Source organism: Gymnogyps californianus, chromosome 1 (assembly GCF_018139145.2).
Source record: "Gymnogyps californianus isolate 813 chromosome 1, ASM1813914v2, whole genome shotgun sequence".
Classification (NCBI taxonomy): Eukaryota; Metazoa; Chordata; class Aves; order Accipitriformes; family Cathartidae; genus Gymnogyps; species Gymnogyps californianus.
Window position 1 is genome coordinate 485,844 of NC_059471.1, and position 25,315 is coordinate 511,158.

Below are 25,315 nucleotides of genomic sequence, written 5' to 3' on the forward strand. Positions count from 1 at the left end.
TAGTGGTTTGAAGTCATTATGCTGTATACGCCATTGTTACCAATTGAATGTATACTTCCAGGTGAAGATAGAAGCAATTAATATTCATATTAATTTAAATCATCATCCATGCTCGTTTATTCTGTGATTTATCTCATAATTTTCTCTACTCTGAGGTGTGTTGTATTTCCACTGCCCACTGAAGGAGTTCATGCTCCAGAAAAACTTAAATACGCAAGATTTTTTTTTCTCTTAGCCACAGAGGTTGTAACATATCTTGCTCAAGTATTTCTAATGAGTACTGTAACGAAGAATTAACCCCCAGTCTAGGAAATAATTCAACATGTGATTAAACCTATGTGACTAGTCACATTGTTTGCATTCACCAAGTAAGAAACCATTCAGTCACCAGTTATGAAGCCATCAGGGACCCAATAAAGCACAAGTCTTAAACTCTTTTGTACCCTACCTAAATGTGGGCGATTGCAACAGTCTTGGATGAATATTTGCCCCCTTGTTTTTCATGGATGCTCAAGTCTACCTTGGGGAGTATAGTCTTACCAGGCAAGCAGTACCTAGGTAACCTCATCAGTAGTGCCACGTAAGGTCAGGATGACTTAGGCAATGTCGTCAGAAATATCAAATTTGGACAGTGATGTAGCAGAACTGGGGCCAATGGAGGAAAAAGTAATGAGAGGCAACTTGTTTACCTAGGAGAAGTTTGGAGTGGAGAAAGGAAAGGTCAAAAGCAGTGAAAAGGAGAGTCAAGAAATGGTAAAAGAGATAATAAGGCATGCAAGTCATGTGTTTGGGGCTATCCAGGGTAACAGCTGGGTCACGCTGCGCTTGACCCCTGTATCGGGAGCAGAACCAAAAACCAAAAACCATGCCACGGGAGTCAAAGCTGTTCCTGTGCTCAGGAGGACTGGGGGATGCAGGATGCTTTCCCTGGCTGATGGAGAATACCTGGGTGAATGGATCAGGCATCCTGGTATCGCCTTGTCAGCACCCACCCAACGCTTCAGAACAGAGCGGTTGCTAAATGGCTTGCTTTAATGGTACACCATAAATACTCTCAAATCATGAAGCTATGATGGCCGTGTTATAAAGCCATGCAGATGTGCACTCACTCTCCCCATGTAAGGAGCACACCATCCATCGCTCCTGCCTCCACCTGTCTGATACGCACTTTAGCAGGAAGAAATATTGTGCAGCAGACTTTGGGTGGCTGAGTCTCCAAAGAATGCCCTATCCAGCAAAATCTATAAGGCACATGTGTTCCTGCTTCTAAATTATTTTAATGACATATCTAAGTCACTTGAGAGACTGAGTGCCTCTGAGAACTCCCGACAGTGGCAGAGAAAGATCGTACTGAAGCAGTTACCGATCTCGATTGTCAAGGATAGAAAGTTAAAACGGAAAACAAGAACGAGCACTGGGTGTATCCAGCATCCTGTACCTGAAGTATGTAACAGCACAAATTTATCTTAGACTTGTAAACTAATAAAAGAGTTTCTTTTGGAAAGCTGTGCATACTCCTTAATACAGCTGGGAATTGGGATGGTGTTACCGTGGGTCCCCTGAAGCAGAGAGACTCCCTGATGTCTGTGGCATTATGCAGAGGCACATCTGTGAGGGTCTGGATGAGGGGTTGGCTCCATACATGTTTTGTTGGAGAACTGTCTGCTTTTATTTATTCTCCCCCAGTAGGTTAAATGTGCCAGAGCAAAATGAATTTATACAGTTCAGCTAACTGGCTCAGAGCCCTAATGTCTACTTAGATCGGGTTTCTCTGGCCCTTGTCCTGTGGAGTTTTTAAAATTTCCAAGGACTGAGGTCCCACCCCTGGTGAGGCAGCATTTTTCCTTTACTGTCCAACTGAATTTTCCCCTATTGCAACTTTTGTACCCATCCTCTTGTCTTTTCATCTCTGATGAGTCTGACTCCATTTTATCTGTAATCTCTTTCATGTGTTGGAAGACTTTAATTGGAAACCTCTTTTGCCTTCTTTTCTTCTCATTAAAAAACCCCAGTTGCTTCAGCCTCTCCTTGTATGTTGTGAGCTCCAGCCACCTGACGGTCTTAGTGGTCTCACCTGGACTTGCTCCAGTTTATCATTACTTTCGCATGTATGGAAGGATCCACAACTGGACAAAGTACTCCAGACGCAGTCAGACACTTGCTGATTAAAGGGAAAAAATCTCTTCCCTTGACCTGGTGGTTGCACTCTCATGAATGCAGTCCAGTCTGCAGCTGGCCTTCATTGCTGCAGGGGCACACCGAGGACTCAAGTCCAACCTGCTCTCCACCAAGCCCTTTCTGAAGAGCTGCACTCCAGCCAGTCAGTCTCAGTCAGTACCAATGCAGGGGCTGTTCTGTCCCACGTGCAGGAATTCGTGGGGTTTTTATGATCTGAGAACTTCCAGGTGCCTTTTCTCACTGTTTTGACAGGGCTCAACCCTGCAAAGCGCTGGGTGCCCAGACCTGACTCAGTGGCTCATGAATGACCCACCACAGTTAGGTGAGTGCCTAAGCACTTTAAATAACCCACCTCCCCAGCCCACACCTCTGTCTGCACTTTGCATGTCCAGGTAATGAAGTTGCTCTGAACTGGAGCAACATCAAATCCTGTGAGACTCAGTGTGCCCCAGCGTGGGCAGATGCTGAGACTGGCCGTGACTCCAGCAGCTCCTCTGTAAGGAGCACGTTATTTCAGGCGTCTCTTAGGCACACAGACATGCATATATGCCTTAGTCACGATGACTCACACTTGATACAGAATCAAAAATGAGCAAATCTTAATTCTGGATGAAATGATTCATTAGCATAAGATCATTATTTATTGCTATCATAATGTTGCCTAAAAGGAATACAACAGGGTCTATTTCAATGTGTGTTTGCTCTCTACTTGCACCTGGACTGGGGAGGTTTAATAAGGTCTATTGCCTAGCAGCCAGCGGAATGAAAGGCTTGGCACCTAAAGTCCATTAAAAACCTCTGAAAATCTCTGTCTAAAACATGAAAGCTGCAACATTGTTAATTGGTAAGCTTCAGGCACAAAGGGGAAACCTCTCAAAGAATACTGCAAGCCGTTCTCTAGTTCTTGCATCCATTTCAACTAAGCTGGCATTGAAATTAATAGAAGACATCTGACTGCTTCCCTTGTACAGGCAAAGTGCAGTCCTCTTGAGTGGTCACAATTTCAGCTTTCTCAGTTAGACTAAGACATCCTTGAGCTGAAGGCAGTAGCTCAAACCTCCAGAAAAAAAAAAAAAGCAGAATAGTTAAAGGTTTGTGAGCTGCACCCACCCTACCCATCCGTTTGCTGGGGAACTCCTTTGGGAACAAGCCCAGAGACCTGATCTCACAGCCTGAAGAAGTGGCTGGAGACCGATCCATCCCATTTGAATCCGTTCCCCAGGAGCACTTGCCCTTTTTGCTCTGTGCTTTTCTGACTGTGATTCTGTGATTTTACACATCTTCCCCCTTTTCCAATGACAGGTTGACCTATGTATGTGTTTTGTTTTCACAGAGCAGCTTTTGCAACCACTGCTTATCGTGACAGCCCTCAGCACCACCACCTTCCAGCCTGCCAAGCTGCACCTCTAAGGGATGGAGCAGTGTGTGAGAATGACAGCAGAGACCTGCCTCAATTTGAATAGCATCTTCTTTTATAAGTACCTAGGCTGATGAACAGATGAACTATATCTTCAAAGTGCAGAAGATCCTGGTGATTTAGGGTGGATTAATGTCATGGTACTCAAACCGAAACATCGCTCTGTGATACAAAGCTGAAGATAGACCCGACTGCTTTTTTGAAAACCAGCATATATGAAGAATTTTCAAGCTGAGTACCGAAACAATGAGGTAGCAAACATTTCTAGTCACTTTTGAACATTTAGGCCATTATATGACCACAGAGAACATTAAAACCCAGAATTAATAACAAAATCTGGGGCTTCAGGAGATGAATTCTGTACCTTCTGTACTTTGTCTGACACAGGGGCTGCTAAGTTCAAACATATAGCTGCTGTATGCTCACGTATCTTCAGTTTCCCTCACACATAATATCACTGGAAATAAAGTCAGAATACACCGAGATAACAGATACAGACAACCTCCAGTTACTGCAGTGTCTGGAGACTGCAACGTCTATAGGGTAAGCCGAGAGTCCAGGCTTACAAAATGATAGGTACCCAGGGGAAAAGGCCCGGAAAGGGTTAACACTTGCTCTGGGACTAGATTCATGGTGGGCATTTTACACAAGGAAACACCAGGTTCTCCCAAAGTTCCCATTAGACTCCAATCCCCAAGGTGTTGTTGCAAGGATGTTATGAATGTGAGAGTCACCAACCTGAGAGATGGTGTCTGAGAGGCCAGGTCAGCTGTTTACTCAGGTTTATTTCTTGCATAATGACTGCAACAGCCAAATCACCCTTGGTGGGTGAGACAAGGAGCTTGATTTATTGGCACTTCTAATTCTGGCTTCTAACAGGAGTTAGGAGCACTCCAGCTGTGAGATGCTTTTGCTTTGTTTTTAAAGCTTATAACCAGGACACATAAAGAAAAAAGAGTTTGCCTTTCATCAGGAAACTTCTCCTAGGCCAAACTGCAGGTGGGTGCCTTGCCTTCAATTCTCTGGGAGGGTTTGCTTAAATGTAACTATCCTCCCCTCTTCTCAGATTTTTAGGGTCTGGCAGATGAAGCGTCCCGGGAAAACGCAGTGAAGCCTTGCAAAGCCAGCGAACCCCTCCAGTCCTTTTGGACTGAAAAACCAGAGGTCAGTTCGCAGATGAGGCACAGTCTGCCCAGTACAACGCTTCCTCGTCCAAGGCATTAGAAGTCAGGTTATGCTCCAGTGTCTTTTTCCCCTCCCTGCTCTTGAGACCTACGCTGCTGGGCTGTTCTCATGGTCAGGCGAAGCACGGATGGAGCTGGGGCTCGCTCTGCGGGAGGAGGGCAGACACATGCGGTGCAGCAGGAGGGTGGGAGCAGAGGCCCCAGGACCTCTTTTAAAAGGGTGCGGTAGGAAGATGGTGAGGCACAAGGCTCATGTCCTAATTGGGGGATAAGATGTGACTAGTCCTGGCTTGGTAATTTAGAGGGTGCATGTGCACTGCTTGGGGAGACGGGTCTGCTGCTGCTGCAGCTGCTAATGGTACCCAAGCGAGCTAATTCAGGTATCACTGTGGCAGGGAGAACACCTCAGCCGGCTCATCTGGCATTCACAGCATGCACACACACATGCACACGCACAGACACGTGCACATGATGTCCTCACCATCCCTTGCTGCGTGCTGGAAAACCTGGGGCACACTCTGCCCCCGAGGACAGGCAGCTGTACCCCCCGCGGGTCCAAAGGACTGACACGCCGTGTTCCCGGGTCAGCCTGGCTCTCAGCCTGCATGTGTCTGAGAGCAGAGGCATCTTCCTTCATTTCTGTGCAAAACTAGAGCATACACTGGCTCCAAGAGAAAGAAAGCCCACGTTGATGACTGCTGTGTTTTTTAACAGCGTTCCAGGAGACAAACACTGTATGTGACAGAGATCTCAGACACAGATTAAATGTTGGGACCGGTTTGGCTCAGCAACCCCCAACACCTCCGATGTGCTCTTATTCCCCGGGACAGGTCTGCTGTAAACGCAGAGCTACTGGGAGATTGTAAAAGTCGTGTGCAGTGAAAGGACTGGAGGACACTTCATCTGCCAACCAGCCCCCCCAAAGGTCTTGGGACCTGCCCCTCCAGCCTCCTGGAGAAGACCTCCCTGGGAACATCTCCCTTACACTGCAGGGACAGCCCCTGACTGCAGGTCTTCAGCTCGTGATGCCTTTCCTTTTAATCCCATCACATCAGGACTCACATCCATAGCTTGTTGTTGTGGGGAGATCTGGTGCAACCAGCTCAGCCACTGCTTGTGATAACAGCCCTCAACGTCACCATCGTCCAGCCCGCTGCCTTCCTCAGTCACCCCCGGCCTGGAGGCTGTCCACATCTGGCTTGGTCTCCTTGTCTGCACCCCCTACACCATCTCCATTGTGGGGAACTGCACTGTTCTCTGCATCTTACAAGAAGACCGACATCTCTGTCAATCTATGTACTTCTTCCTTTGCATGATGTCCCTCAATGACCTTGAGGTCTCACTCTCCACACTGCTCACAGTGTTCACCACCTTCTGCTTTGACTCCCGAGGAGTCAGCTTCAGCGCCTGTTCAGCCCAGATGTTTTTCATCTACTCCATCTCCTTAACTCGGGGCTGCTGCTGGCCATGTCCTTCCATTGCTTCATTGCCATCTGTAACCCACTGCACTACAGGTCTGCCCTCACCAGCACCAGGATCCTGGGCACCGGGCTGGCTGCCGCAGTGAGAGGCTTTGGTGTGCTGTCACCCTTGGCTTTTCTTCTTAGGCGCCTGCCTTTCTGCTGTGCCAAAGCCCTCTCTCATCCCTACTGTCTGCACCCAGACATAATGAAGCTGGCATGTGCAGACTTTTCTCTCCATATTTTGTATGGTCTGTGTGCTGTTATCCTAGTCTTTGGAATAGGCTCATTGCTCATTGTCATCTCCTATGTTATGATTTGGACAACCATCATCAGCGCTACGTCTCAAGGGCAGCATCTCAAAGCCCTGTGCACCTGCGTCTCCCTTGTCTCTGCTGTCTCCACCATACACTGGTTTGGGGAGGACCTTCCTCTGATGTCCAGTATTTACCTCTCTGTGCCTCCTGTTCTCAACTCTCTCATTTACGGTGTGAACAATAAAGATATTTGAAAGGGCATCCTCAGAATGAGCTCCAGGCAGCAGACCTAAACTCTCTGTGGTTTAGGAGTGCAAGTTTGGAGGGATTCAAGTAATTCAGCCCAGACCCTTTCTGTCACAGAGAACCACAGAGCATAGTCCTTCTTATAACGAGATTGAATCCCACCTGAAACAATTGGGATTTTTGCCCCTGCTACTCCACTGGGAAGCTGTCTCTAACCAACAGAGGAGAGAGAGTTTGTAATTCTCATTTATAACAGTCTGTTCAGTCAATAGTTTTGCACTGCTCCTGTCTGGGTGGGTAAGTGGTGAGCAGATAGGGTCTGTGCATCTTCATGCAGAGTTCATCTTAGAAATAAAACCCGCTGCGCTGTCCTGAACTCATCTGACCAGCCATGGAAGCGGCAGGAGGCACGTGGCCGAGCAGTGCAGGTCATCAGCCACAGACCAGTGTAAATCTGGCTCAGGAGCAGACACCCAACTCGTTGCATAGTGTTAAGCAGCAGAATCAGAGGAGCCAGTCAAACGCCCATGGGTGTCACCTGCCCTTGAGACACTGGTGACCCGTGCACCCGCCACGTGCTGCGCCCAGCCTGAGCTGCGTGCACACAAGGCATGCGAGGAGGGGCTGCGGGAGCCGGGGGCCATGGGCACGTGTCCTGCCGGGGGCAGCGGCGGCGGGGGGGGGGTCTGGACTCCTGCCCCTCTCCCCATCCCGCAGGGAGGAGATTGCATCCCTAAGAGCAGCCACCCTCGACGCTTGGATGACTTCACTGCGTTGCAGTTTGCAGTCGTCCCTCTAATTGGGCTTTCACTAAACCCATGTGTCTAACCAGCCCGCAAACTTCTCTTGGTCTTTAGACTCAGCCATTAGACAATAGCATTATCTGTATTTCTTTCTATATTGCAGAGATCATTTGGTTTTAATGTGTATTTTATCACTACTTTATACTTTTGAATAGTAGGATATGTGAAATACTACGGCTGCCTTGTACATCAAATCAATGTAAACACAATGACAATATGACAAGAGAAGATGACTGAGGGTAGTAAGTTATTAAACAATATTTCCTGTATGATTTCTAGAGCCAGAACCTATTTGTTTATTTATTTTTATTACATTACCTGAGAGGCTGCATTTAAAAATTCAGAGTGGCATACTACCCAGGAAATTGATATCTGTGTTGCACACCAGTTTCTCCTTCTCAGTGGAAGAAATTTCACACTTTATTGCCCAAGATGTTGACTCTGTGATGCCAGCTTTTATGTCTTTCCTTTACACAGTGTGTAAAGTGTGTTAAACATACAACACATAAAATGTGTTAAAAAAGAGAAAAGAAGAAAAAATGAAAACTATTGTTACATTGCCTGTTACGTAGCAGATCTGAAGGAAAAATTGGCTTTGCATTTCGTGGAGCAGAATTTTATAATTTGACAGAATAAAATTAAAATAGTTTAACACAAAGCTTGTTTGGACTTCTTTTTCTGAAAACAAGAACTCTGGAAACATTTAAAGTAGCCCAAAATATTTGATTTCACTTGCAATGATAAGAAATTGCAGCATCATAAAGAATGTAGATAGGAGGACTCCTTAAGGTGGTCTGTAGTAGGTGATTTCAGCCTCCTTTCCTTGATCATTTAATATACTTTGAAGGATACTTACATCAACTTCCTACAATTCCTAGAGACTGCAGAGAAGTAAACTGTTGCAGAGCGCGCACAACCGTGCTCTTTATCAGCACCATTTGTGAATTGTCTGGGTCTTATGTCCATGTTCTATGGTATCTAATCTAGTCTTCACGATGAGCAAGGCAGTTGTTGCTTTCACATTTGGCATGCACAATGTCCCGCTTTCCTGAAATAGCAGGAAACTCTGTCCCTGCCCACCTCACAGTCATTTACATCCTGGCATCAGCTTATACTAACATATGGTCCATAGAAAGAAAAACAGCCTTTTACATTTGTGAGGAAATGTTCAAAACCTGCAGGACACCTTTGTGAGAAGCAAGTCGAAATGCTGATGCTGCTCAGACAGACCTGCTGGAGGTCGCCTGTCCCTCAAAAAGCACAGGACCAGAGGTAGCTGTTTTAAATTATAAACGGTCTTTACAAATAAACAGTTTGCTTTACTTCTGCATTAAGACTGCTTCTCTTTCCTAGGGATCCAGCATCTGACAGCTGGGGATGGTAACGGCCTAAATCACTCAGACCTTTCGTGCAACTGAAGTGCTCCAGGAGCCACAAGTGCCAAGGAAGGCTGCTCCAAGCAGCAGCCAGCACAGCCTGGACCACTTACCTGCAGTGCCAAGCCCACAGGATAGCATGTGCACTAACAAAAGCATCATTTCCTTGACGTTTGAATCGTCAAACCTTGCTCCTCAGTTGGCTCAATCCGGTTGCAAACCGCTTTCTGCAGTAGGTATTCGTATTTGCAGTGACGACTGTGTCAGATTTACACAAGAGCATTGCATTGATTCTCAAGAGCATTCCTTGGGAGTACTGTGCCTCCCCATCGCTGCCCCGCCAGACCCTCGTGTCTAAATGATGAGCTGCCAGGTTTTGCAGTGTTGCGTGCCACCGTTCCATCTGCAGTCAAACACAGATCACCAAGTACATTACACTTTCCCTGCCAGCTCTTGGTAATTAAACAATATATGACTGTCTTGTTTGCAATTAATTTGTCCAGCTTTCTTTGTGTCAAGGGCTGGGAAACCTAAGGATTAAATGTCCCTGTGCCTGGTATAAAGTCCTAAAAACCGCAATATTTTTTCCAATAAACTGCATGCAGGAAATTCCTCTTCCATATGGCACATCAAAAGACAGTCTGACCTTTTCCGTGTCCTTTAGCAGATAGTAAACTGGACCACCTCAAGGTTATATTTGTTACTGTGCAGCTGAGGTTGTGAGCACAGAGGTAAAGATGCAGACCCAGAAGCGTAGATGTGAATCAAAGTACTCGCTTGCTTGCATGCAAAGCAGCAGGCAACTCATTGAAAAGCAGACATTTCCAACTATGGCAAATGAAGTCCTATTGAGGCAGGCTAAGACTGCTGACAGAAATTACACTGTGCATTCAGCCTTTCTAAAATCAGGAAAGCTTGCTTTGCAATGGGTTAATTCATTCGCGTACTAGGCAACCTCTCCCCTCTGCAGGTACGTCTGTGCACATGGACAAAAGGGACAAGTTTTCAGGCACAGGCTTTCCTCTCCAGACCTGAACCCAGGCAGTTAAATTGGTATGTTTCTTACAAGCACAGCTTTTTTGTTGGTTTTCCAATCACGTTTCAATCCCAGTCTTGCAGCCCTTTGCACAGCACCTGAAGTTCTGAACTTTGTGTCTTGCGTTTGCCCTCTGCCCCCTCCATGCCCAACAGTCACTGGTAACTCTGCATTCACAGTCACGTTATATTTTTGTCCCTCCATTGCTAAACCGCATCATTTACACCAATGAAACAAGGGAAATTCATAAGGAAATCATCAGGACAATATCCCAAAACAACGTCTGGGCTTGTCCCTGACCAGCCTCGATCAGCTGCCACCCCCTTGGGGGGGCTGCGAACCCCAGGAGCTGTACCTGGATGGCTGCTTGATGGTGAAAGCTGCTCTCCTCTGGGTGCTCTGGAGATGTCAGCAGCGGTTCACGGACCCATATGATCCCCACCCAGTCCCTGTGGGGTTTTCTCACTTTCTGATTTCAGTGGACTTCTCTGCCCATATTCCCTGTGCCAGAGACCCAGTCCTCCCCTTCCACCCAGAGGCTTTGTTCTTCCCTTTGCTCCAAGGGCTCAGTGATGGTCTGAAGTCTTCCTTATAACCTGGACCCGGCCACCTAATGTTGGCGTAACACAAGGTCTTGTCCTTTTGTCTCTGGGCTCCCACTGCATTTAGGATCCTGCCCACAGTGAAGCATGGTGGCCCTTCCCCTTCCTTTGAGTATTGGCACTGACACAATCTTCAGTGTTTGCAACACTCGCCTCTCCTTCCCTAAGTGTCAGCACATGCTGCCTGCTGGCTTGCGCTGCCCTGAATGGCCCTTTGACAAAAGCACTTTCATCTTCGTGGTGTAGGTCTGGTTATCGCCGGTTCCACCATCATCAGCCACGAGGAATTCGCACCCAGCATGGCGATGACTAAAGGCTGATTCCTGCAAGAGGGTTTGCATGAGAGAGGGGAGCTTTCTCAGGAGAAGGCTTGCCCAAGGGTCAGAGCTGCTAGCGCTGCCCCGTGCAATGTGTCCTCCAAGGTGTGGAACAAGTGCCACACGCTGCTTCTTGCAGGGACGTCCACTGCCCTTGGACAGCAGCCCCTGGGTTCGCTCTGCTGGCCTCCAGGCTTTCTGTCCTCTTCCCATGTCTCTCAACTTTTCCTCAAGGGTTTTAAGTTTACCCCATGGTGGCAGGGCCATTTCTGTCTGCAGTGTGCGGATGACGTGCGGTGCAAAGTCGCTGTTCTGTCCCTCCTGGATCAAAAGTCCACAGTAAGTTTTGTGGTGACCTGGGGTGGGCGAGTGGGTTGTGATGGGAGCTGGGTGCAGTGAGCCAAGTGGTCCTTCCTGAGCTGTGTCCCACAGAAGAGACATGTTGGCTTCCCAGTGCGCTAGTGAACGGTCCAAAGCTGCGCCAGGGGAAGTTTAGACTGGACATTAGAAAGCATTTCTTTACCAAGAGGGTGGTCAAACCCTGGAACAGGCTTCCTAGAGAGGTGGTTGATGCCCCAAGCCTGTCAGTGTTTAAGAGGCATTTGGACAATGCCCTTAACAACATGCTTTAACTTTTGGTCAGCCCTGAATTGCTCAGGCAGTTGGACTAGATGATTGCTGTAGGTCCCTTGCAACTGAAATACTCTATTCTATTCTATTCTAGTAAAATCCAGGAGACAGCAGAGTGGTCTGGTGAGACTATGATGCTGAGAGCTCTCCAGCTAAGCCAAGTACCAGCAGAGTCTTTAGAATCATAGAATCACAGAAGGGTTTGGGTTGGAAGGGACCTTTCAAGGTCACCTAGTCCAACCCCCCTGCAACGAGCAGGGACATCTTCAACCAGATCAGGTTGCTCAGAGCCCCGTCCAGCCTGGCCTTGAATGTGTCCAGGGATGGGGCATCTACAGCCTCTCTGGGCAACCTGTTCCAGTGTTTCACCACCCTCATCATAAAAAATTTCTTCTTTATATCTCGTCTGAATCTACTCTCCTTTAGTTTAAAACCATTACCCCTTTCCCTATCGCTACAGGCCCTGCTAAAAAGTCTGTCCCCAAAATGAGCCTCTGTCAATGAGCCTCTGTGATTGATGCAGCTTGAGTCTTTCAAGTCCAAGACAAAACTAACGGAGATAACAAAACAAAATCATATTCTTCTCCTTATAAGCAGTTCTATTTGCAGCATCACTTTCCGAGCAGCCTGTTCTGAAGTTGCCTGCCCTGTGTGTGCCCTGGAAGATGAACTGAACCAAAAAGCAGGCACTCCCAGGGCTAATTTGTCCGATTTCCACAGCCAAGCCAGGCTGATGCAAACCTGGCTTTGGTTAGACACGGCCCAGAGCTGTGAGCAGGAGAAGTGTGCTGCATGACACGTGAACTGAAACAGGTCTACAGTTTGGTAACTACTATAGAAAGTAATTATGGGCTAAGTAGAAATAGGGCATCGTTTATCTTAGTGTTGGCTCAGGACCTATTCCAATTTAGCGGCTGTCTGAGTGAGCGAGATTGCTTTTCCAGGCACAGAGCAACGCACCTCGCTGAGGGAGCTGGGACTGGCGTTTCTTGAGGTGTCGATAGCATTGCAAATTAAGGCCCAGGGTTTGATTTCACCTGAGGTTTGACCTCTATTGATTCAAATCACTAGTAGAATGGAGATGGAAGTGGATTTGCATTAATTTGCTGAAGCAGTGCTGGTGACCCAGGGACCCCAGGGCCGTTTCATAACGTTGCTCCGTAGGTCCAGGCTCAGTGGGATCCCGCTGGTGAGACCCTGCCAGGCCATCCACATACTTCACTCACTCGGAAAACATAGGAAATCATTCCTCCTGAACATTTCCGCAGAGGCTGTTTGGTCAGTGACACGGCTGTATCTGCTGGCAATTAGACTGCCGCAGGTTCGCCAGCTGAGTTTAAAGGGCTTTATTGATCAGCGAAGTGTTGTTTATTCAATTCTCCAGCCATCCAGGAAAATTGCTCCTTTATTATTCTCTAAAGGAGCAATGCTCAGGACAGGACACAAGTTCCTAAAACAAACCTACTGCAAAATATCAGCCCAGATTTGACACATACATGCAAAGAGATTATTGTGTTTTATATGAAGATGGCAGACATGCAGAATTTTCAGTATAAATTAAACCCAAATTAGTAGTTTGACCTAATGCAACTCAAACATTGGAAACCAAAGCCAAATTTAGATTTTTTTTTTACCTGAAAACTATATAGAATTAGTGATTCCTGGCAAAAAGAAATGCATCATCTCTGTTTTACGAGGGAACCGGTGACAATGCTGTTAAGTGTGCCATTTGCTGAGTTTTGTAGCACTAGTTTCTTTCTCCCTGGCAGCTTTTGTGACCGTGCTGGATCATCTTCACAGCAATTTTGCAAGGTTAGGAGCCAAGTGAGACTTGATTGGCTTTGTAACTGAGGTAGTTTCTTTTTTAATTATTTGTTGAAATCTGGGATACGTAGTGAGACAAGGAATGTCAAGATCTGCACGAACAGAAAAGAAAGATATTAGGTGCTAAAACAAGAGTTTGGGGGCAGTTTTCATTACAACAGATCAGGCTTAAGGCAGAGCAGCTGTTGGATTTAGATGGTTTCTCAGCTGCTTGTTTAGCACTGACTATTCCTTGTGCTGTAGAAAATTTTCAGAAAAAAAGCATTTCTGTGTCATGAAGCAAGACTTAGGCAGCAGAACAGGTGCCATCTAAAGGCTCTTTAGATATCTTTCTTCAACAGCCAAGATCTGAGGTGCCTTCAGAGACTTTTGAGGATCTAAGTCAATCTACATCAGCCGTGGTTTTGGTCTTTTCTATTTTGTGTATGCTCACTGACTGCCAGTTGTCTGACCCATGCTGTGGGTGTCCGAGGCAAGTGCATCACAGCTTCAGACTGGTCGAGGCTGGCAGGCACCTCTGGAGGTCATCTGGTCCAACTCCCTGCTCAAGCAGGGTCACCCAGAGCAGTTGCCCAGGACCGTGTCAAGACAGCTTTTAAATATCTCCAAGGATGGAGACTCCACAACCTCCCTGGGAAACCTGTGCCAGTGCCTGACAAACCTCGCAGCAGAAAGGTGTCTACTTGTGATTAAAAGGAATTTCCTGTGTTTCGGTTTGTGCCCATTACCTCCTGTTGTATCATTGGACACCACTGGAAAGAGTCTGGTGCCCTCATCTTCATTCCCTCCTCTCAGGTATTTATACACATTGATAAGATTCCCCGAGCCTTTTCCTCTCCAGGCTGAACAGTCCCAGCTCTCTCAGCCTCTCCTCATAGGTGAGATGCTCTGGTCCCTTTATCATCTTGGTGGCCCTTTGCTGGACTCAGTCCAGTACGTCCATATCTCTCTTGTAGTGGGAAGCCCAGAACTGGACACAGTACTCCAGGTGTGGCCTCACCGGTGCTGAGCAGAGGGGAAGGATCCTCTCCATTACTGGCCTCCCTGGTCCCAACTCCAGCAACAGGGAAGAGCTGGCTGAAAGTGTTAACGTTACAGCAAGCTGCTCATGAATAATTTTACACAAACAATATATATAGGTAACAATGTGAATAACAGGAGTAAAATTAAGGAATAAAGTGTGCAGCCAGGTCCCATCAAGGTTGAAGTAACATTTGCTTACTCCAAAACTCAAGAAGCAGACACAAAAGGGCCTTTTGGAGAGGTGAACTATGTAGGGAACTTGAGCATAATGGAAGAAGTAACCTCCAAGTATTACTGAGAAAGGACAGCCAAGACACAAGTTAAACTGAAGGAGTTGATGAAAGGAAATTCTCGAGGTACCATAACTGTGAAGCAAAACTAAATCATCCACAGTTGTCTTTGTACTGCTAAAACTGAAAACAATAGTTTATGCACGACAGGTGCTAGCAAAAAATTAAAATCAGTATTCTCAAATAGAGGAGAAAGCTCTCGCTTTTTCCTGTAATAGCAATAAATGTCATGCCTTTATTGATAGGAAACCAATATTAGCAGAAACTGACCATAAAAAAACTCATTGGCAAGGGCAATGGAAGAAAATACTCCAAGTGTGTGATCTGCAAATCAAATAAATACTCAGGATGGAGTTGGTATTTGCAGACGCTCTGTCTATACCTTCTGCAACAATGCAACGCCTCTAAAGCCAGGATAAGGTCTGGTACCTGTCAAGCTGCTAATGGAGGGCTCCGTTCAGCTCTGGGGAGATGCTATCCAGCCCTTTCTCTCTTCAGGACCAGCATTCCTCCTGTGTCATCCCTAACACTGCTGATGTGAGCATGACCCTTTAGGTCGTGACAGCTGCTCAGGCACCGTTGGCCATGGCTTTCAATCCACACATGGGCTATGCCCCATCCTGGCCACGCCAGAGAGAACCAAAATGGGATTATCCATTCTCGGGGTTTCTGCTCCTGACCTGAAGCTGGCGTGGATGCAGTCCTGCAGGTCCCGTGTGATCCACTGCTCGTAGGACAGCCTTGCAGGTTTCACTATGCTGGTCTGCACAAACGCCTTCAGAGGATCTAAGAACCATTTCTGAAGACAGGGCTCTCACCACCCCATGTTCCCATCCTCAGCCTCCTGCCCATGCCCATGTACTTCAAGGCCATGTCTGAATCCTACTGGTATTTTATATTTTGCCTCCTTTTCCCCTTCCTGCCCCTAACTGCAATTCCTTGAGCAACTTCATTCTTTAGGTCAGCCAGGGGGGTTGCATTACACCAGGATACGTATCCTAAAGATCTCCAGAAGGGCAATGTGGCCTCAACTGTCAAAAGTGAAGCCTGGCATGTTTCTAACCAAGCTTTCCTTGGAAGTTTTGCTAGTGGCAGTCACAAACAGCTCCGGGTAGCCTCTCTCCACCCAAACCCCGCTGAGGAGATGGGGATGCTCAGGGAGTCACACATCATCGTTCTCTTCCCCATTTCAGATGAACCAGTGGCAGTAAGGGCTGAGAGACAGCCTGAAATATTTCTGTGGTTTCAACACAGTGGAAGATGCTCAAGCAGCAAAACAAAATGGTTCCCTTGCAAGCCATGGAGACAGTAGCCTTAGCCACAGGCTGTCAGATTCCCTTTTGAACTAGCCTGACTCTGCCCTTTCAAATTCCTGATTTGCCGCAAGTTTGTGCAATCAGCCCTGTGTATTAGTAGAAGATCAGGAACAGCAGAATTATTCTTACTGCATCTTAAGCAATGCTTGAAGGACACTGCTTCTTCAGGCAAACATATTCTTAATGTGTACATAAGCCTGTAATCATTATCAATTTCAAGCTAAATGCAGAGATTATTCATTGATAAAGTAGGTAAAAATATACATTTTTCATTTCTGCATAGAAAAAAATAAATATATTTTTATAGTGATTGACAAGAAAAGGTAAGGTGAGATTTGGCCCCAAAGAATTTGGCACACCACCCTCAGACACACTGTTTTCTCAGGAAGCTGTTCGGTGCTGCCGGGAAGGCCAGTGCTAACGTCTCACTAGAGGAATGGCACTTGGTTGCAGGAGACAAAGGTTTTCCAGGACAGTTTTGCACACACGTTTCATGTCTTGTCATGATGTGGTCCACGTGTCACAGTCCCATTTTATCACATACACTGCTAAGCCTGAAAACAGGACTTTGGAGTACATTGAGTGCCAGCGGTGACGGCACGTGCCACCAAAGGCAGGACACTTTGCTGCTGCTCTGGGAGCTGCACCCCAAAATGAATGCCCGGCACTGAGCTCCCCGAGGTGCTGGCGGGGTTTGGGCATCAGCAGAAACATCTGGTTAGCAACAAATGTCTGGAAAGGATCCTCTATTGGGGTGAAGTTTTCGAGCTGCTCATTTGAGCCACAGGGAGGGTGTCTGGTGCCTCGGTGGCCTCACCAGGCTATTCACCTCTGACCATGCACACACCTGGGAGAGGCGGAAAGGAGGAGCCTTTCCCCTCTGGCCTGGCTGCATCTCCCTCTTCCAGCCCCGCAGGAGATGCTGCCACTGTCGCCCTGGTTCAGCCCCCGGGGCCGAGGACCATCGCCCTCCTGTGCTTTCCCAGTGCAAGAAAGCAGCTTACCTTTCCCTGCAGCTGTGATCCCACCTCATGCTCTCTTTCTGTCTTGCTCTGACCCGTCACTGAGCTCTCAGGTCCTCTTTAAAAAGGGCAGAGGCAGTGGCTTTCTCATAGGGGCAGCTTCTTGGGGTCCATGAGGACAGAACACTCAGAGCACTGGGAGTTTGCCTGAGCAGAGACTGACACTTCTGGAGCCAAAGGTACAGCTGTAATACCTGATCTGATGCCTCTGAGGCATCCCCCTCCTCCATTATAACCTATCTGATTAAAAAATAAATAGTTTCAGGTGTGCTCTTGGGAACAGTTTTTCACCTACGTGTTTACTCAAAGTATGGTCAAACAATGTAATCAAGGAATAAAGAGACCCCATGCATGCTAACGTGCAACACTTACTTTTATTTCTGTGTTATTGTTTTTGGAGACTTTTTCAATACCATGAATTTTAATAAAGAAGCAATTGCTAAAATGAACTCCATTACACGCCTGTGATTCAGAAGAACAAGTTCATTATATGTCCTTTCACCCGACTCCAGAGAAAATGGCTGAGATGTAGATTTATTGTCCCACTACAGTGAAAGCTGCCCGCCTCCACCTTGTAGGGGATTTCCCACAAGCGACATATCTGGGGTAGGTTCTCGTTTCTTTGATCACTGTCCTTCCACAGCCAATTAGAGATCCTGACTTTTGTCTTTGTCTTACGTTTTCTACAAACTGTTGGGGGAAGTGAGGGTGTTCTGTATTTGACTGTGATTGCAGAAGACTTAGGCATGTTGCCTGAAACAGTGCAAAGAGACCGTTTGGGGTGGGGAGCTTGGAGTCCCACCAAGGCATTCATCACTTTCTGATGGTGACATCTCACTCTTATTCTTGCAGCAAATGACTCTTGGGGCAGATGAACACTTTCACAACCTTCTTTTTTATCTCTTGTGTCCGCACACCATACACCACAGGGTTCAGCAGCGGGGGGAAGAGCACGTACAGGTTGGCCAGGAGAATGTGGACGTGGTGGGGGATTTCCTGACCAAAGCGGTGTGTTAAAACAGTGAAAAAAGCAGGAATATAGAAAAGTAATACAACAGAGACATGAGAGCCACAGGTGTTGAAAGCCTTGTGACGGGCAGTCCTGGAAGGGAGTCTGAATAATGCCAGAAGAATTAAGACATAGGAGACAGCAATGAGTACAACATCTACCACTACTGCTGCAAAAGGCACTGCGAGGCCATACAAGATGTTGACGGAGATGTCGGCACAGGCCAGCCGGGCGATGCCCATGTGCTCGCAGTAGGTGTGCGGGATGACGTTGTGCCCGCAGAACGGCAGCCTTTTCAGAAGAAATATACACGGGAAAATGATGCAGAAACTTCTCAGCAAAGCCACCACCCCAGTTTTGACAACGGCTGACTGGGTCAGCAGCGCCATGTACCGCAGGGGGTAACAGATGGCAACAAACCGATCAAACGCCATGGCCAGCAGGATCACCGACTCTGCCGAGAAGCTGAAATGCAAGAAGAACATCTGGGTCAAGCAGGCGCCGAAGGAAATCTCCCCAGCGTTGAACCAGAACAGAGCCAGCATCTTGGGCACAGTCGTGGTCGACAGCATCAGGTCAGCGATGGCCAGCATGGATAGGAAGAGGTACATGGGCTGGTGGAGGCTACGTTCTGTCCTTATGACAAACAACACAACACCATTTCCTAGCAGGGCCCCCAGATACATGGAGCAGAATGGGATTGAGATCCAGATGTGTGACTTCTCCATGCCTGGGATGCCAGCCAGGATGAATGTTGCTGGTGTCAAGCTGGTAAGGTTGAATGGTGGCATGTTTCACCTGAAAGCAAAGGCAGAAGACACTGCAGAACGTTATTTTAGATGCTTAAGCTCTTCCATCACTACCAAATGCCTTGTATCACCTTCTCTGATCTGCTAATAGCCACAGCCAGAGGTATGAACCCAAATTATGAAGACCCGTGGTCTGCAATGTATTGCAGCATGTACTTATACTCCTATTATGTGTAAACGACAATGTCCAAATTTTCTCCTCACTTGATTTTAACACGATGTAAGTGTATTTTTCTTCCAAGTACTTCCACTTAAACGAGAGTGAATGGAGACAGAATCAACCCTTATTGCACAAATAATACCTTAAATCGATGTTCTGTAAGTCCAGAGTAGAAGGAAGAAGTCAGGCAACGAGAGAGGAAAGGTCAAGTGTTTGCAGGGATGCACAAGATGTTCTCAGACATCAGAAACTGCAGAGGGAATAATTGGGAGTTTTAAGGTACCTGGACTCACACGAGGTTACAGAACAAAATTAGCTCTAGGTTTGAAGTTGGCTGCCCATGTTCCTTTCTTATCTCCAAACTTCTCTCTCCCTTTCCTTTTGGTTCTGGGACCCAGTTCAACTTGCTTTGCACCTCTTTTTCAGTGCAAATCTAGCAGATATAAAATTTAACCAGGCACTTGGAAAGGCCTTTGTGTCAGGGGAAAACCTGTGTGAGATGGAGTTCCCGCACCAGCCAAAGAAAGGGATGCACTGCTGCCCTGGCAAGGTCTAAAGAGTGCTGGAGGCTGGATCAGACCCAGACTCACACAAGTTAAAATGGTATGCGACTTTTTTCCAGCAGCTTCTGCAATAACAGTCAGCTCTTAAATATCAAAACTCAAAATAGGAATTACCCATAACACAGCCGAGATGAGAAAGTGATGCAAGTACTTAAAAACAAAACTGTGAGATCGCTGCATACCAAAATATTGACTCCATGTATGAGAAAGCAATTGTATTTTAAACAACAGATTTGATTCCTTGTTCACACTCGGTGAGACAGAGACATGTTTCACGTCTAAAATATCCTGAACCAAGAAAGTCCAAGGAGCCTGCTCTATAAAAACAAAAAATGACAGTGGACTGTCTTTAAAAATAAAATTATTCAAAATAATAACCATCTAATTCCGTGAATGATTTAAAACAATTTGGTATAAATATTGCATGAAATAAAAATATATGTGATGTATTAACAGACAAAGTGTTATTAATGCTGGTAGCATATATATTCTGTGCTGTCATACCAAAAGCTCTTGCAAAATTCAGTTGTTAAACTGCAAATAAACAAGGATCCATTGCACCCGCAAGTGGGAATCTCAGTGCAATCAGGAGCTCTGTGCCAGAGGAGCCTCTCAGCATTAGACCCCTTCCTCCATAATCTAATTGCCACTGCATTAATACAAATACAGCTCTAAGGATACATCTCCTACAGCTGCGTCTGAGCAGTCCCTTGGATTCTTCTTTCCTAAAATCTTTTAATCCTAATTTAAACTAAAAGCTATAACCTAGGAAAAAATCGCATTCCCACAGAGCTGCCTAAGGATGACAAAAAGGTCTGCGGAAGCCTGTTGGCATCAATGCAGAAGGCTTTAGCTGTGAGCACCTTTGAAGCCTGTAGCTGCAAGCACCTCTGGTTTGCCCTGCACATCCCCAGCACCCAGCACAAGGGCTCTGGTCGAGGACGCGGCTTCCCAGTGCTGCGGAGGGCGAGGGGACAGAGCCCCCCTCGCTGCCATCCCGCGGGTGCAGCCTCCCCCACAAATAATCAGCCTTCAGGAGAGAGGTTAGGGAAACAAAAACAGGGTAGGAGAGAAAGGTTTCACTGGTGATTCATTGTCTCCTGACAAGAGAATGAAAACAATAGAAGTATTTCTCTTGCACGGCCTGAGCACGTGGGCAGCTCTCCCATGGGAGCAAGATGTGGGATGCTGCAGCTGACCCAGGCGACCTGCAGGCACCGGCTGGAGCGGTCCACGCTGGCTTTGCTTTCATGTACATCACCCCGTGTGTGGTTTAATCCTGCCTGCTAGTGCTGCCCTGCCATCTTTAACTCAGCAACCCCAGCTCTCCAAAACACATAACCTCAGTTAGAGAGTGGCTGATCTCACAGGTCGGCGAGGGAAGGCTCTTCACATGATTATTGTTAACAGGGAATTTGGGATCTCTGCACCAGACTCTCAGCATCCTAGAGATCCCTCTGGCCCCAAATCCACAATGCAAACAGCTCATCAGATCCCTGACCTTCACAGGAGTGCGGGTCCCTGGCTGCGCTCCGGGCAGGGGCTGCAGTGCCGGAGCCGGGGCGGTGTGGGCACTGGTACCTCTCTGCAGGATCCCAGAGGACGGAGGAAGCACTGTGCCCTGCTCAGCAGCTCTGTAAGTGCGCTCCAGCTGAGGAGACGTGCCCTGGGATGTCGTCCCCCCACTCCTCCAGCCCCACCTTTGCACCACGCACATTATAAGCGCGTTGCTCTCCGCAGGCATGCTCGCAGGTCCCTAACGTGTGGCTCTGTGCCTGCCCTGCCTCCCTTCCCACCAAGCGCACAATTATACCCGCGCTGCTTTGCATCTCCTGTCCTCAGGGCCCTGGTTGGACTGACGTGATGTAGCTGCAGGTTGTGGCAAGACACTGTCAAGCTTTGGAAAAACAGTTGTGATGAGTCCTAAAAAAAGCGGTCTGACTTATCAAGTGCCGAGCATCCAGACGTACAAACTCGATGCAATCGCTTTTCCAAATACCTTAGCACATATGTATAAATAGCAATCCATGTTTTGAATAGATTATTGAGTGTGATACATAACGCTCTTGGTGATTAATGCAATAAAAGGAATTTGGAAGAGCTCCCCCATAGCAATGAGAGAGGCAATCTGTGGACTGTGCTGCTCTAGGGGATGGGAGGAAGAGTTTGGGGCTTAGGAGCCCTCCTTGGATGAATGACTGGACACTGCCCCCAGTTCCCAGCTCAGCCGGTGACCACCCCTCCCTTCAGCCCCTCAGGGATCTCACCATACATGGGGCTAGAAACAAATTAGCCTGTAGGAACTATTTTCTGCAGGCTGAATCATTTCAGTACCAATTAGCCTCCAGGCAGAGGCAGCTGTGGATGTCACAGGCTCAGCAGCACACCCACACCCGAAGAAACACAGGAAGATTTTGACCATAAAAAAAAAAATAGTTCCACAAGAGCAATTGTGGAGCACAGCATTCAACATGCATAAAACACCCAAGGCCGAAGTCCCACTGTGCTAAGTCTTGTTTAGGGTTGCAGGCATTGCAGGTATTTGGGATTGCTGCACAAAATAAGACGTGATGCCTGTCTGTGTCAGAGCTCAGGGCCAGTACAGATGGCTGAGAGCTGCAGGATGGCTGGATCGATGCTGCAGTGGCAGCACTGCTTCAGGGACCTAGAAAAGCACGGTTAGTGCTATCAAGGGTGACGCTGGGCAGATGATATTCATTGTCCTGGCCAGGCCGGAGATGTGTGCCTGGAATCGTCCTCGGCTGCTGCCTGTGCCGGGGAAGGAGCCAGTGCCAGGGGACACGGGTGGGCACCGAAGCTCAGCCATCTGTACGAATAGGTGGTACAGCATTTCCCAGGGAGGTTTCAGCCAGCAGCCAGCAGACTCTCGAATGATCCCCGGGCGCAGGAGCTGGCAGTGCCCAGGGCTGGATCAGCCCCCTGATTCGGAAGGTGGTGAGCATCCCAGACACAGGCTGTTCTGTGCCTGCCAGGCACCCAGTGGTGCACCCATCCAACAGTGTGCTCCCCCTTGCCCCCCAACCTGACCTGTATTTCCCCTGTAACCCCACTCAAGTGATAACCACCAGTGGCGGTCATAATGGATGCGTCTGGTCGTGATGGCTGCAGCCATCTCAAAGTGGATTCGGGGGAGATGGGTAACAACACAATAGACAAGGGCTAATTTGAGCAATGCACCCACCTAACCACAGTGTTGGCCAATGTCCGACTCAAGCCAAATTTGGAAGAAGCTAACATCTGTAATCGGCAGGCAAATATGACTACGAGTCAATTATCTTACTCCATAAACAGTGGACAGCCCAGGGCCCATTGAGCTCTCCTGCACGGCAGCAGGCGGCACACCAGGTTCTCCCCTTGAGTAGGGATGCCACTCAAGGTTACTCCTCGAGGCTGAGAGATTCCTTGCCACAACAGATTCTTGGTAAGTGATTAATAGCATGCTAAACTTTGAAATCTTAGCTAAGTGATATAAAGGTTTGATTGTGCATATATAATCCTTTAGACATAAACTGTTGACCAAGTCTGGGACTAGGAGTGGATCCAGCCGCACCTAGACTCCTCTCTGAGAAGGAGTTTAGAAAGCAAGGGGCTCCATTCTGAACCTCATGACTCAACGGGAGGTCTCGCTGACAGTTTTGTCTGACCCTGTCCTCTATGCAGTAAATATCAAGTGAACCTTGCCATCGAATCTTGTTAAACCACTGTCACATTTACCATCAAACTGTGTTAAATTGCTGTTCTGTATCAATAAACACATTGCTACTTCTCTCTTACGAGTGAAGTGCGGCACTCCATCTGCGACAACCCATGTCTTCAGGTGCCCAGGCACCTTTGAAAAAGTCTGGCTCCCAGGAATGAGGACCAGCTTGCTAACGAGATAGACAGCCGAAGTTTGTCAGCCCAGCTGCCTCCATGGACAAGGAGAAGAGAGAAGGACGTGAACGCAGTGGCAGATCTCATGCTGTCCTGCAAGCCCAAATGGTCCTTATGCTGCCCACTACACAGACTGCAAGGGACCACAGTCCTCCAGCAACTGCCAAATCACACCAAAAATCCCATACAGAAGATGAGCAAAGTCAGGAGGTCATTTTTGTGGGAAAAAATATCTACATTCAGTGATTTCTTCATGTGTCATGAGTTCCTTCCAGCTTTACCAAAATATTTACAAGAAAAAAAAAGCAAAAATGTGTTTAAAGTGGCAAATTATTTTAGCATTTTTTTTTGTAACTGAAACCTTAAAACTGCTTGAATTTGAAACACAAGCATTTTAAAGAAATACTTTGTTCCACCGATCTTTTGTGTGTAAATGCTCCATCGATTTTTAAGGCACTTTCTGAGACGCCCTGTTCTATTCCTCCTCATCTCCAGCCACTGATCTAGAGGGACATAGGTGTCTTGTAGGTCCTGTGTCACACCAACCAGCCCCATGTGGATGTCTCAGATGCCCACAGGCATCTCTGGTGGTGCTGGGCTCCTCCGCATGAGAACGGAGCCATGCCAAGGTCTCCACTGGCTGCAGCAGGAGGCTGGATGCACAACTCACATCTAGATCCTCACATCTTGGTGTCTACCACCCACACCTATCTCACTCCAGCATCAGCCTCGGACAAACAGCCCAGCACAGGTCACATATCGGCTCTGCACACGTGTTCAGGCTCATAGGACTTCAGGGGCAGACGTCGTCATCTGAGTCTTCGAGCATGGCCCAAAGCAGAGGCGTTTCACAGCAGCACGATCCCCAAGCACCAGTGGCAGTTTTAACCACTGGGGAAGTTTGCAATGTTTTGACATGGTGCAGCTAGCACACTCCTTAGGCCACGGCTGCTGCATGCAGACCCCAACGAGCCTGGGACCACCCTCCCCTGGGATAAACCACATCCCTGTGGCTGAGGCTGAGGCCAGCTTCTTGAGGGAGGGCAGGGCTGAAGCTTTTGCCCATCAGTAAACGGAGGACATGACCAAGATCAGCTTGTCAATTCCTGCCAGAGGCTAATGCTGTCATCGGGAATTAGCTTTATCACAGCAGGTCAGATGAAGCACGGCTGCTGGCACATGGGGTCTGCTCTGAGAGAGGGGCATTTTCCAGCCACATTCTATTGAGCACCAAGGCCATGTCCCCATGTCCCCCAATCCTCCAATCACCTCAGAAAGGCAAAAAAAAGAGGGGGAAGAAGGAACAAGACGCAAAACAGCGAGGAGAGATAGGACACAAAAAGTCTGAATTTGGCATAAGAAGAATGGCTAAAGAATCATAAGGGCAGGTGGAGGAGGAGGTGAAAGAAACAGGCAGAAAACCTCTCACTGGACATATTGTAAGGGAAGGACGCTGGGAGAGAAAATGCTTGCGGAAGAAATGAGTGGGAAACCCAGAGCAGGAACAAGGAGGCTCAGAGCTCGGGTGGCAGGGCAGAGGGGACGGGTGAGGAGCAGAAAGGGAGGGATGTGATGGGACTGGTGGAAAACTGGACAGAGGGGCCAAAGGAACGAGGTCTGGGCTGATCCTGACCTTGTTCACACCAGGCAGGGCTGGGAGAAGGGAAGAAAGTCCGGAGGAGCACAGCCAGCCCCAGCTGCTCCATCTACCCTGCGGCAGCAGCAGCAGGGCTGGCCAGGATGTGGTTTTGTGACATTATGGGCAGGTCTGCAACAGCAAACCCGGAATGCCTAAAGCTCCCAATCAGTTATCACAGTTTGTGTCACAGAGACAAGGCTCTGAAGAGCATTATGGCTGCATATGGCACAACCCCGCTCACAGCCTCAGATGAGCAAAAG

General features: G+C 47.7%; 2 protein-coding genes across 2 annotated transcripts; one reads left to right on the forward strand and one right to left on the reverse strand.

Moving 5' to 3' along the window:
• The first annotated feature begins 603 nt into the window (after positions 1-603).
• On the forward strand, positions 604-6,750 carry LOC127025760 (olfactory receptor 51I2-like). Its single transcript, XM_050910847.1, is given in 3 exon segments — positions 604-666; positions 5,906-6,224; positions 6,227-6,750. Coding segments are annotated over 3 exon segments (906 nt in total).
• An 11,071-nt stretch (positions 6,751-17,821) lies between these two features.
• LOC127017162 (olfactory receptor 52B2-like) lies at positions 17,822-18,781 on the reverse strand. The gene has a single exon (XM_050898108.1). It carries the CDS (start codon positions 18,779-18,781, stop codon positions 17,822-17,824), a length of 960 nt encoding a protein of 319 aa, XP_050754065.1.
• Between the last annotated feature and the right edge of the window lie 6,534 nt (positions 18,782-25,315).

What these genes read in the sequence shown, in the direction of transcription:
- LOC127017162 (XM_050898108.1), bottom strand. Translation starts at nt 18,781, where the DNA reads ATGCCACCATTCAACCTTACCAGCTTGACACCAGCAACATTCATCCTG.